Source organism: Typha latifolia, chromosome 1 (assembly GCF_019914945.1).
Source record: "Typha latifolia isolate L0001 chromosome 1, TyphaL0001v2, whole genome shotgun sequence".
Lineage (NCBI taxonomy): Eukaryota > Viridiplantae > Streptophyta > Magnoliopsida > Poales > Typhaceae > Typha > Typha latifolia.
The window spans coordinates 19999684-20013184 of NC_133086.1; the positions used below are offsets into that span (position 1 = coordinate 19999684).

General features: G+C 38.5%; 2 protein-coding genes and 1 long non-coding RNA gene across 3 annotated transcripts; all 3 read right to left on the reverse strand.

The window, feature by feature from the left end:
* Positions 1 to 752: 752 nt before the first annotated feature.
* Positions 753 to 1681, reverse strand: LOC140780757 (copper transporter 5.1-like). Its single transcript, XM_073126507.1, has one exon. The coding sequence runs from the start codon at positions 1522 to 1524 to the stop codon at positions 1084 to 1086; it is 441 nt and encodes a 146-aa protein (XP_072982608.1). The 5' UTR covers positions 1525 to 1681; the 3' UTR covers positions 753 to 1083.
* A 1499-nt stretch (positions 1682 to 3180) lies between these two features.
* Positions 3181 to 8469, reverse strand: LOC140798628 (uncharacterized). Its single transcript, XR_012110881.1, has 3 exons — positions 8265 to 8469; positions 3547 to 3617; positions 3181 to 3377 (listed from the first exon to the last, which is right to left on the reverse strand). It is a non-coding gene; the product is annotated as an uncharacterized lncRNA (long non-coding RNA).
* Positions 8470 to 10715: 2246 nt separating this feature from the next.
* On the reverse strand, positions 10716 to 12952 carry LOC140800141 (cation/calcium exchanger 4-like). The gene has a single exon (XM_073154809.1). The coding sequence runs from the start codon at positions 12758 to 12760 to the stop codon at positions 10850 to 10852; it is 1911 nt and encodes a 636-aa protein (XP_073010910.1). The 5' UTR covers positions 12761 to 12952; the 3' UTR covers positions 10716 to 10849.
* Positions 12953 to 13501: the final 549 nt, after the last annotated feature.

Sequence of the window (13501 nt, forward strand, 5' to 3'; positions counted from 1 at the left end):
TATCTCCTGACTTTATACAGCACATTCAATGAAGCATAAGTTAGACTTTGGCATTGAAAGTATATTCTCTGTTAGACTTTATTTTTGGACAGTTTTGCTGATATTTAGCTACTTGTAACTTACATAGCATCTAATATTCCTAATCATTGGATGGTCACCAGCACTCAATCTACTTCTAGCAACAAAATCATTGATAAGTACTTTTAGAATCATTGGAATGTTGATACACTAAAAACATGAATACATGCATCTGCATCCAGTGAAGAACAATGTCAAGAAGTTAATCATACCAACCTACAGAGAGAACCTGGTTTGATATGGTCGTACGATTATCTATGAAACCCTCATTTGAGTGACGAAACAGCTTCTAACTTACCTAGAATCTAATATTCCTAATCATTGGATGGTCCTCTATACTCAATCTACTTCAAGCAACAAAAGCATCGATAAGTATTTCTAGAATCATTTGAACGTCGATAAACTGAAAAATGAATACATGCATCTGCATCCAGTGAAGAACAATGTCAAGAAGTTAATCATATCAACCTACAGAAATAACCTGGTTTGATATGGTTGTATGATAATCTATGAAACACTTATTTGAGTAAAAAAAAAACAGTATAATTCTGCAACAACAAGTTACGAGCTGTATATATGTATAGGGAGGCAAAAACTGGAACCACTCTTCTTTATGCCATGTCTAACAAACTCAGCTAATGTTCAATCGAAAGCAAAGAATACATTACACTTGCTTTGCTGTATTCAATTAAATACTTCTCTGATATGTGAAATTACTGATACAGGACAAACAGTAGCACCAACAACAACGAGAAACCCATCCTTTCAGACGACCAGTCAAGTTTCCTTTACTTGTATACACATAATTAAAGGAAAAAAAAGACATTATTGACCGTCTCTTATTTCCCCTTTCAAATCACAAGCAGAAATCTCCATTCTTTATCCAACAACAACAGTTTTTTCTATTTCTGAGATCAGTAGGGAATAAGATAATATTGAACACTAAACTTTCCCAGATTTATTATAAGATTAAAAAGTAAAACATGAAACTGGGGAGAATACCAACTACGAACAAGCGCAAGGGTTCTCGAGGGCAACAAGATCTTCCTGTCCTTCGCCCCTAAAGACGAGATACCCGACGGCCAAACCAAAGACGATGGCGATGAACACGCCGCCGTTGAAGGACATTACGGCGAGCATGAGAAGGTACCCGATCGCGGAGTTGACCCCGAAGAGGACGGCGGAGGCGAACCTCTCCGGCGACCAGACTCGTCCGGCGCCGGCACTGGAGGAGAAGAGGAGCGGAACCTCGACGGCCGACGGAGGGAGGGGCTTGGCCTTGGAGAGAATCTTAAAACGGATCCGACGGTCCTCCATGTACTGGTAGAAGACGGAGACGAGGAAGAGGGCGAGGAGGCTGAGCCCGTAGCTCAGCCAAGAATCGGTTCGCCATGAATCGAAGAGGATGGTGACCCTTATGCCCCAGTAGAAGGTCATGTGCATCATCTTGGATGTGGGGAATGGGAGGAAATGAGAGTGGCAGGAATGGAGAATTCACAGATCGGAAGCAAGAGGACGCTAGCCGGGAAATGGAGATATATACACTCTATGTGATTCCATCTGATAATTTACGCCCTTGTAAGTCGAGATAATTACGGCATTGTTATTGATGTAAGGATTGAGTGATTTGACTTTAAATATAAGGATTTTTTGTCCACAAAAAAAAGACTTTAAATACAAGGAATAATTATGAAGTGTTGGCAATTAATTTATTACAAAGTTGTCGTTAACCATCATTTTGCTATGTCATGTAACAATAGCTAATAGCTAAGGGCGACACTAAATCAAAAAAGAAACAACAAAAAAGAGAAAAAAAGAAAAAGAGTTGTTGTAATAAGGGAATTCCGAAATCATACCAAATAAAAGGAAAGGGCTTTATAGTTGGAACGAAGCTAAACTTATGCGCAAGGCTATTTTAGAAGTTTTCAAAAAGAACAGAGGGGTATCGGAGTGACGACAAAGGAAGAGTCGTAGACGAGAATGTGCAGTACAAGTTGTACTACAGTATACTGCACAAGAAGATGGAGGTAAGTTGGGCCCATAAACTCGCAATTCCCCACCCAACAACATTATTACATGTGGCGAGTGATTTGCATCCTCCAACCTGGCGCTTATGACGTAATTAATGCCCTTTGAAATGCTATAGTCGAAAGCATGTCATTTAGTCATTTTGTGTTCTTGACTAAAACTCATCATTTGCAGTAAAATGTTGTTTGTTTCAACCAATCTATATATATGTGATCCATTTGGAAATGACAAAGTTAAAGAAGCTTTACTAAGCGGTTAGGATAATCAACCAAGTATCATAAACAACATGCAGTAAGACGACGTACTTACGAAGAGAGTTACCTATGGAAAAACTTTCAAGGTCTAATTTTCTTCCAGATAAGGTAGAGATTACAAATAACAAGTAGCACTAGGAGCAAGTAAAATATTTGAATAAGAAAACAAAGATATTTAATTCAAGCACAAATCAAGGTTCGCAATTTAACGCAATTAATATTACTTGCATAAAGTTGTATATTTATCAATTTTACCGGTTCTCTCACAAGGTGAGGGTGAGATGGAGGCACAGTTCATTTGAATAAAAAGGCATAAAATATTTGACAAATATTCAAACATAATCAAACGGTACGTCTAATTAACTCAACTTTAGTAGCATTTACTGAAATCAGGAAGTGCTTTTGACACGACGGTTTAACCAGTATATAACATATATGTAAATTAAAAGGCAGCATATGTTCCACAATCCCTATATTGCTATAACAATATTTAACAGAATTTTAAATTAACAATATTTAATAGAAAATTAATAATCTTGAAATTACCTATTTATCATCTTCCATTGGATAGGCAGGCTTTGTAACTTTGAAGCTACAGAGACATAGCGAAGGTTTCAGTTGTGAAAAATCATGTTTATAATCGTGATTTTAGCAATAAAGGGCAAGTATTATTTAGGCATGTTTACAATTCAAGATGATTACAGAATTATAAAGAACAAGTTTCAACTCGGGTCACAGATCAAATAATATACGTGCGGAAGTATAATTGTCAATTATATATTTAAGGGGAAGATCACTGACACACCTGACTAGATGGAGCTGCGATAATCATCAATAGTGCTAGATTGAAATTACAGTTCAGAGAGGTAAGCATCTGATAGGTAATGACAATATGGAAAAAAAAAGATAATATATAGCTAAGCAAGCTTTGAATCTATCCAAGTTAACCTTCACCTTTAAATTTGGTGTTGGTTTTCTTTTTGGCAAACTTTTTGTGTCAACAACCTATAGCCCAACCTTCACAATTTGATCAGAAAAGTTAGCAGACGATTGGTAATGATCAATAATGCTAGATTGAAATTACAGTTCGGAGAGGTATGCAGGCAATCAATAATGACAATAGAAATATATATATAGTATATTCAAGTTAGCTAAACAAGCTTTGAATCTATCCAAGTTAATTTACCTTTAAGTTCGGTTTTGGTTTTCTTTTCAGGAAACATTTTTGTCAACAATCTAAAGCTCAACCTTCATAATCTGAACAGAAAAGTTAGCACAGTAAACATACAAAAGAGGGAGAAAACAATACAACATGTGAACATGAGGGTCACAATTTATTGCCACTACTAGTAAAGGAGGTATAGGCAATTTGGCTCAAAGTAAAAAGATTCTGTAGAAAAAATAAGAAAAGCTAAGACGAGTAGAGACTTTTAGAGAAATTGAAGAGCATATATATAACTGCATATTTGACAGTACAATACTTGATTTTTAAAACAAACCTCTCAAGCTTCAAGAGTTCCACAGTGATAGATCTAAAATACTATAAAAAGCAAGGTAAATTATTAACAGTAAAATATTTTGATATAAGATACAAAGATAGAAGATTATCAAAATCAGTAAACGAGAATTTACATGCAAAGTAACAAGAGCCAAGATTATGATTAAGAAATAGATGGGCTTAAAGATAGGAAAAGATTTGAGACAGATAATTTGTGTATCAGTTATAGCTGTAGAACAACAATAACCAAGGTAGAAAAATATCTGCAATCAGGATCTACTTATTGCTAAACATAATTAGGATCGATAAGGCGTAAATGCAAGGACCAAGGTTTTATAGTAGGCACTGAATCTAAGATTCAGGTGAAGGAAATGTAATCCAAGAAACAAATCGAGAGGATGAATAAGTTGTCATTCATTTATTGCAACTCTATAGCACAACAAAATAGCAACTCATTACCCAGACAAGCAAATTCTTCCAATGTACAGTTACAAACTATCATGTGAGCTTAAGAATGCATTAGTGCAATGAAAAATTTAGCCAAGGTTATATCATTATAACAAGATTGAAGTACCATTAAGCCGAATTGAACTTGGTTAATAAATTATATGGAAAGATCATGTCTGAACACCAAAGATGGAATTGGGAACTCGCTATAATTCACAAGATGAAAACTAGACAACTGGAAAGCCAGAAGAGAAATTGGAACATCTGAACATATGATCATAACTCAACTTTATTAAAGCAAATCACATTTGACTAGTTTTATGGAACTACTTCTAAAGCAAGTCACGTATGAACAAAACTGACTTTAACTAACAGATCTTTGCATTTGTAACTCAGTTTTCAATTTCTAATTTGACTATAATGCAATAACGATAGTCTATCACAAACTGGGGACATATTTTTAGTTCTAACAAAATAGAATAGTTAAATATCCAGAACAATATAGCATCTGTCAAGGAACAGAATAACATTTAAGTCATTTTGTTTTCTTGACTAGTAAAATTCTGCTATTCCGACCAATTAAATATGTGATTCTTTTGGAAATCACAAAGTTAGGAGCTTTACTAAGAAGTTGGATATTCAATCAAGTATCATGAGCAAGATATAGTAAGATGGGATGCTTCCAGAGGGAGTTACAGATTGTTACGAACCAGATCTGGAACGATCCGTCCGTAGGATGATCCTGAGATTTTGAGTAGTAGTAATCTCAGAAATTCTGAATCTAATGGCTTTGGAATGGTTAATCAAAAATTTGGATGAAAATTTATGATTAAAATAATAGAACAAGGTCGAAGAAGGGCAAAATAGTAATTAATTGACGTTGTGGCGGTCGTCAGAGGGTAGCTGACGACCAAAGGTGGTGGTGGCAGTTTGGAGCTCCCCTCCATCTCTTTTAAGGGTGGAATTTTTCTTGCCATGAGTAGCTGATTCCGATGTGGCTGGCGATTCTGGCTGCACAGGGGGCTGCTGTCGAGCTAAAATAATTGCTATCAAGGCTTGGACAGTCTTCTTGATCCTCTCAGAGCTCTATGTTACTCTCTTCGATAATTTCTGCAACGAGTCCATGGACTCTAACAATGCCTTCGCCTACGCCGGTGGCTCATTGCTGACGACTGCTGGTGGTACTGAGGAAATCTCAACAGACATTGAGATGAATTCTTAGTCCTCCATGGATGCAATCACCACCGGTTTAGCTTTGTATCGTGTGTTCATCATCGTCCGAGAAACGTTTGCTCTGATACTAATGTTACGAATCAGATCTGGAACGATCTGTTCGTAGGATAATCCTGAGATTTTGAGAGGTAGTAATCTCGGAAGTTTTTGATCTAATGACTTTGGAATGAAGTCAATCAAATATTTGGATGAAAATTTACAATTAAAATAGTGGAGTAATATCGAAGTAGGGCAGAATAGTAATTAACTGACATTGCGACGGTCGTCGAATGGTAGCAAATGACTAAGGGTGGTGATGGACGGCCGTGGGGTAGGATGGCTGCTGGAGGAAGGTCGTGGCTAGAGTTTGGAAGCGTTGAAGGTTCTACGGTAATGATCTACTCCTAGAAAAATAATGACGATCTAACGATTACGGTAAAAAATAAAGACGACAAGTAATGTAAGATAAATAAATTTAACTAAATATTTATTCCATGATAATCAATTAGGGATGTACTTTTTCCACATATTTAAAGAGACTAGCCCTAGACCGACTTTCATTAGGATTTGCCTTATTAGCTTATATTAAAGATAAACATCACTTAGAGATAATTATGACTTAGCTAAATCAACATTCCTTATCTTTCTCGAATTACTCCTTCGTTCCGCCGTAGATAGATTCCGAATCTGGAGAAGTCGTAAATACCAAAGTTATAGATCTAGAGGTTGATGATCTTATCCAGCTGGTTTGATATTATTCTGACATCTGTAGAATATTATGCGAAAATTTTCCTAAAAATGCGCATAGCTGGATTTAGCTAAGTAATTAAAATTATAACCTATTAAGGCTCTAATTAAACTAAATAAGCAAATAAGATAACTAGACTCCATACCACCCACCTATGCTGCTAGCCATGCCGGAACATCCCACCTAAGAACCGGCCATGGTAGAAACCACACACACCATGATGGTCGAACAAGAGTGCATTGAACCATTGGTAGACGAAAGCACCCTAGAGTTTGGAGCGGATGCACCCCTTGAGTGCGCACATCAAGGCTCGGCCCCACCACATGGTGACATGCCACTAGCTGAAAACCCGCCTCATCCGATGGCTAGGGCTTGCTTTGATTTGACAACGCCTAGGGTTTTGGCAAGACCATTTGTAGCTATAGTTTGGCTCGAACCATCCGCGGTTAGGATTTGGTTCGAGCCAACCATGGCTAAGGCAGATTATGGCTCAAACCAGCGAGCCTTAAAGAAGAAAACACCACGGGGCCCCTTCCAAGTGATAGATGGGACGCACAGGAAGATCAATGACATAAAGTTCGAGAGCGGACGAAGGTTTGAAAATCACCATGAACACCTTGAGGACAAGGTGGACGAAAACGTGGTGGATTGATACGATCTGGGTCAAATCGGATCACATCATGAGGACATTGGGCTTAATGGATTGAGTCTAATTATCTTATTTGCTTATTTAGTTTAGTTAGAGCCTTAATAGATTAGAATTTTATTTAATTAGTTAAATTCAGCTCTGCGCAGTTTTGGAAAAATATTTGCAGAATATTTTACAGACGTCAGAATAATATCAAACCAACTGGATAAGATCGCCGACATCCAGATTTATAACTTTAGTATTCATGACTTCTCCAAATTTGAAAACTAAGGATTAATTCGAGAAAGATAAGTAAGACTGATTTAGTTAAGTCATGTTTATCTTTAACATGAGCTAATAAGACAAATCTTAATAAAAGTCGGTCTATGGTTAGCCTATATGTGGAGTGCATCCCTAATTGATTATCATGGAATGAATATTGTGTTAAATTAAGTTTATTTAACTTGCATTACTTATCGTCTTTATTTTTTACCGTAACCGATCTATCTTTTTAGAAGTAGATCATAGCCGTAGAACCTCCAACGCTTCCAAACTTTAGCCACCACCTTCCTCCAGCAGCCACGCTACCCTACCCTACGACCGTCCACCAACCCTCTGACGACCCCCGCAATATCAGTTAATTACTATTGTGCCCTACTTCGACCTTATTCCACTTATTTTAATTATAAATTTTCATTCGAATCTCTGATTGATTTCATTCTAAAACTATTAGATCTGAAACTTCAGAGATTACTACCACTCAAAATCTTAAGATCATCCTACAAACGGATCGTTCCAAATCTGATTCGTAACACAAATGAAGAAACTTTGTAGGTTTAATTTACTTCCAGATAATAAACAAAGAGAGTAATTTACAATGATGGGTAGTAATATGACCGCTAAGTAAAATATTCGAATAGGAAGACATTGATGTCTAATTGGTGCACAACAGCACAAATCGAGGTTGATACTTAAAACATAACTAATATTATGCATACTTGTAATCTAGAGAAAATATAATGAGACAATGAAATTACCTAAGCAATTAAATCACACGATTTGAGTTAAAATCCAAAACCACGAACTACCAGGTGAGATCAAAATCCAGAACGAAAACGAGAGATCGAGTCTTTTATTTTTAGATTTAATGCATCGGTCTCCTATAACATGTCAGGGGCAGATCGATCATGGAATTAGGAGTACGAAAAAATGATGCCAAAGGTTAATGCGTTCCTTGGCATCGTTCGTCTACTCTAAAGAAACTCAAACTCCCATCAACAAGAAACCAGAATAGAGAACTCATCATACAAATCACCCATCACGAACAAATAAAGAATAAGATTCCATATACAAGAAACAAACCAATCGAACCTGATCTCTCATCATATCGCGATGTCTCAATCCGACCTTGGACGATGAAGAAGATGATCCAGCTCTCCAACTCATCTGATGGATTCGCGGCCTATGGAAACCCGATGTGATGAAAACCCTAGGTGAAGACGGACGACGCCAAGACAGAGGAGGAGAAGAGAGGAGAGGAGGGAAGAAAGAATACGAGGGAAGCAAAACTGACCTCGGTAATGATACGCGCCGTCTCCTTTTAAAGAGAGTAGACTCGCAATACGCGGGGCCCACGAGATACGCAGGACCCATGGATACGTCGTGTTGCATCGCCGTTAATCCCTAACCACTTACTCAGACTAATACAGAAACGCCGTCTAAATGAAACGTTACTTGCACTTGTTTCGCGTGGGTGGCACGCGGGCGTTGTGGATGGCGGGAACCTTAGTGAGCTAATTTGAATAACGCTTTCTTTTTAACTTTTCGTTTTTTGATTGATCGGATAATGTTGCTCGCCTCGCTTAAGCTAGAAAAATAATATTAAAGATGATTACATCAGCAATATTTACTTAATATTCTGACTAAGTACCATTTTTTTTATATTTTTCTTATTTGTGAAAAAAAAACAGTGAGGAGAAGATGTCCGTGATAATGAATTATTATTAAGAATAAAGTTAACATCATAGAATTAATATATACTAACAAGTTATTTCAAGCATGGATGGTCACGTCCGCGACGTACCGGCACGAGGAATTAATATATACTAACAAGTTATTTCAAGCATGGATGGTCACGTCCGCGATGTACAGGCACGAGGGGGTGCCGCACGGCACCCCTCCTAATAGTTTCGTTGCTTGTCATCAATCTTGTTGTCGAGCTATCCGTCGTTGCTCACCGTCGTCGTTCGTCGTCGCCTAATCTCGCATCGGGTGCCCTAGTCCGAGAGATTCGGAACTTAAGTTTTTAACTGATAACTTTATATATGTATATATATATATATATATCTCGATCTCTCTTGATTTCTCTTTCTCTCTCTCGATCTCTCTTCCGCCTACCTCAAGCTAGGGCACCCAACGCTAGATCGGACTACGGCGACGGCGAGAGGCGATTGGCGAGTAGCGACAGCAACGGTGAAGGTGAATATCCCTTTTTTTTCTCTCCTCTTACGGCACGGCCATCGTTGATTTCAAGACGCTATAATCAAGGGCAAAATAAATGCTTAAACTGTCATTTTCAAAAATTTATGGGCATCTGTCAACAAGTAAAAAAAAACATCATTTTGCTGCCCATTGAATCCCCGCTACCTTTCAAATAAGAATTGGGTTTCACGGAACTGGCTGGGAACTGGAACTCCATTTCAGATCTCATGGTATTTCATGTGAAGTATTCATCATTACACAAGAAGAGTATTCTATGAACATATACACATACAAAATATCAAATCCCTGTGCAGGCAAACCAGGATCCGGATGAATTACATTCATCATAAGTCAACTGAAAAAGATGATGAGAAAACTCTGCCCAAATACCAGAGAGATGAAAAGGATTGCATCATAAAATAAAAGTAGACGAGGACAAAAGGAATAGAACCATGTGATGGTGTAAATGAATGTCTACTTGACACATTTTCCTGTTATCCTGACGAATGATTAATTGTAAGAGAGAATACAAACTACGTTATCAACTCTTGAAGACGTCAGAGAATAAACTACACTCTGCGATCTACTCAAACAATAATTCAGAAACCCAAAACATGAAAAATCCAGACATTCCGAAGCAATAAAGATAAAATGAACGATAGAGTTGGAGTTTGTTCGAGCCCAAGGCAGGACTTCAGAAAACTTCAAACAAATTCTCTTCACCAAGTTATTAGAAAAACATAAGCCGCCATGATTATAAAAAACATAAGGAAGCACATGCATAGCACATATGCATGAATTATTGGCAAATCGAAAGGCCATTATTGTCCATCTTTACTGAAACTTTGTTGGAGTCGCCCATCCTTGCTGTGCATATAATCAGTTCAAAAAAGAGTACAAATAAATGGAAAACATAGGTATATCACATTCCCCACCGCCACTAATCCCCCATATAGAGTTTAAAGCAGGTCGCCATACACACATGTTAGCAAACAGAAATAAACAAGGAAAATTTTACATAGCTCAACAGCACCTTTTGCATAAAAGTACACAGATGAACAGAAAAAGGCAAACTGATCTGACTAGCGACCGGTAAATGACTGATATGGAGTCAATTTCACGATTTAGCTAAGTAAGCATAATGATGTTAAGGATTAATATACATAATGTATTCTACAGGCAATCCTAGAAACAAGCTTAAAAGACACATAATATTTCTTGCCAGTGACACATCAAGTGAAAGGATGAGGTGCGAAATAATTTTAGTTATCAAAAGCATAATATATAGAAGAGGGAAAGCAGTAATATAGTAATTTATCATTCATCTAAATATGTGCAATGTTTTACTCCTATCAAGAATACAAGGCTATGTAAGTGTGGTACTTGCTTGGAGTTCCATACCGGATAGATTATTTACATAATCCAAATAACCAGGTTCTGACAAATCTGTAGACTTCTCAGTTTGCAAAATAATGTTAGTGCAGGCCAAACATCGGTCTGTTTCCAGCTGCTGCACTCACCCTAATTGACAGAAATATCAGATAAAGAGCTATAAGGCTAATTCCTAGCATCTTACTGGGACGCATTTCACTACGGGGGAGAGCGAAAAGAACCCAGAGGAGGCCACATATAAGAAACCCCATGGTATAAATCAATGAACTATTCTTTGGAAGAACATAGGATGCAGGCCTCGCTGACCATGCTGCAATCAACACTGAGATTCCTAGTCCAACAAGCGTGTTGAACATGGGCCCAGCATAGCATCCTGAGATAGCAACTTGAACCTCATCACTGCCTTTCAGTGCCAAAGCTACGTTCGACGTCAAGTCACCCATTGAATTACCCCATGCTAACACTGTTAAACCAAGAATAGATGGGTTGATATGCAGTATTGTGCCCAAGGCTACCAAAAGTGCAAGCAACTCATTAGCAACAATATAAAACCAGATGATACTCATAAAGAAACCTCCCAGAACCCATGGCAACAAGTATCTTCGTGGTGGATTCTCATTAGTGGTAAATAGCAAAGCCAAGGCCCCAAGAAACACTCCGACAATGCCAGCAGCTGTATAAGCGTTTATATTAACTCTGGAGTCCTCCTTGTCATGGGTGTCCCAAAGAAATGCCAAAAGAAATGGTGCTAGGGAAGCACTAGTGACCGCGAATGCCTTTGACCACCTATCTTCCTCGACGACGGGAATGGTGCACCTTCTTGGGAAGGTCAGAGGCATCTCCGCGAAAGCTAAAACTTTGAGCAGCAACGACTTATCATCTTCTGCTTCATCCCCCCAACCCCAGAGAGGCTTTGACTTATCAAACGTACCACTCCTGTGTCCATAATTTGAGAAGATAGCCACATGCGAAGCCCACATCCATTGAGGGAGCGAGGTAAACTGAGGCACATCGCCAATGGCAACATCGTCAAGAAATGGGTTGTAAATGGACGTGTCCTCGTCCCCTCCATTAGAAAAGATGCTTCCTGCAACTGGAATCAAAGGGTGCACCGCGTCCAACTTCAACATATGAGCATGCTTCCCCAATAGCTCATGCGCTGCCACGACAAAGGCATAAACCAAGTATATCATAACAAACGTAGCTGCTCCAATAATATCCACCTTCCCAATAATCAAAATTATTGACAACACAACCAGTGTGAACAGGAAGAAGGTAACATCCCTGATAAAGCATTTACGATCAATCTGAACATTCTTCTTCGCAACACACAAAGAGACTATCCCAACAACCACACAAGTAACAAATAAAGCTCCACCTAAAACACTATTCAGGCCAACTTCACCTGAGCCAGAGCCCATAAAAGCTGCTATGCTTGCGAAAACATCCGGAGCGCCATTTCCGAGAGGGAGGAGCGTAACCCCAGCGACGGTCGGAGGAAGCCTCAATAAGTTCGCCAGCTTTGAAAGACTACAGCAAAAGTAATCGGCAGCAGTATTGCCCAATAGATAAAACAACGCAAGTAGCCATAGAACAAGCACGGCGTAACCCAATACATGAAAATTCTCACAGGTGCAGTGGAAGAACATGAAGTAATCAAACAGCCCACCGTAGCTGCACTCTCTATGTGACCTCAGGAACTCGCAAGCATTGGCAAAGCCCTCGTGTTGGGTTATGCCGGAGCATACTGCATTGGGATTGACGACAAATTCGAAATTTTCAGATATATTCGCCGAATTGGGTAAAGAAAGCTCAGCTATCCGCTGACGGGGATTGATATTGGACTCGTAAATCTTCCACGGGGGGCCAAAATTTGATCTTTGGTTTAGAAATGGATTCCTAACAACGTCGCCTCTATTGTAGAAGAAGAGGAGCAATACCAGAGCACACGATGCAGCGAAAGCTGCACGATATCCGTGCTTCGGCTTCGTCATCCCCAAGAAATTCCGCAGCGAGGCGCACCGAGTAGCGGATGAGAAATATAGATTGGGTCGCTTAAGAGAATTAGAGTAGGCGATGAGGATTTTGAGGGGTCAATTAGAGTTTTCTAACCTGAATCTAATTGGGTATTTTTGGGAGCGGGAGCGTGCCTCGGAATTGGTGATGCCTCCTCTCGTACGAGAGAGAAGAACTCGGAGCAGTTACGCGTCTCCGTGCGGTGGTTCCCGCGTAAGCGGAGACCAGCGGCAGGCACGTGCACTGAACGTGGCATAAAAGCCCAACTAAGAAGTGGCTTATAATTCTAAAGCCAGCATGATATTATCATTCGTGGGCTAGATGATGGTCTGGGCCCATTACATGTTATATAAATAAATAAATAAATTTATTTATTTATTTATATTATGGATAAATTTCACTTATTCTAATGTGTATTTTATCTAAATTATAGGAGCTTATTTGAAAGGTAATCCTTCTTACCTCCTCCCTTATTAGTTCTTGGGCATTATCCTTATATCTCTTAGTTGCTAGAGTTTGTTAACTCTTCGTTTAATGCTGTCTATTATAAGCAAATTCACGGTTACAAACTTTTTCGTCTCAAAATTTATAAAACTTACATTAAATATTAAATTTAAGATCATCTAATTTATTAGAAGTCGAAATTCTAAATAGATCGTTTTAAAACTCGTCTGGTAGTCCCTTTGGTAACCAATTAATCATTAATCCATATAATTTAA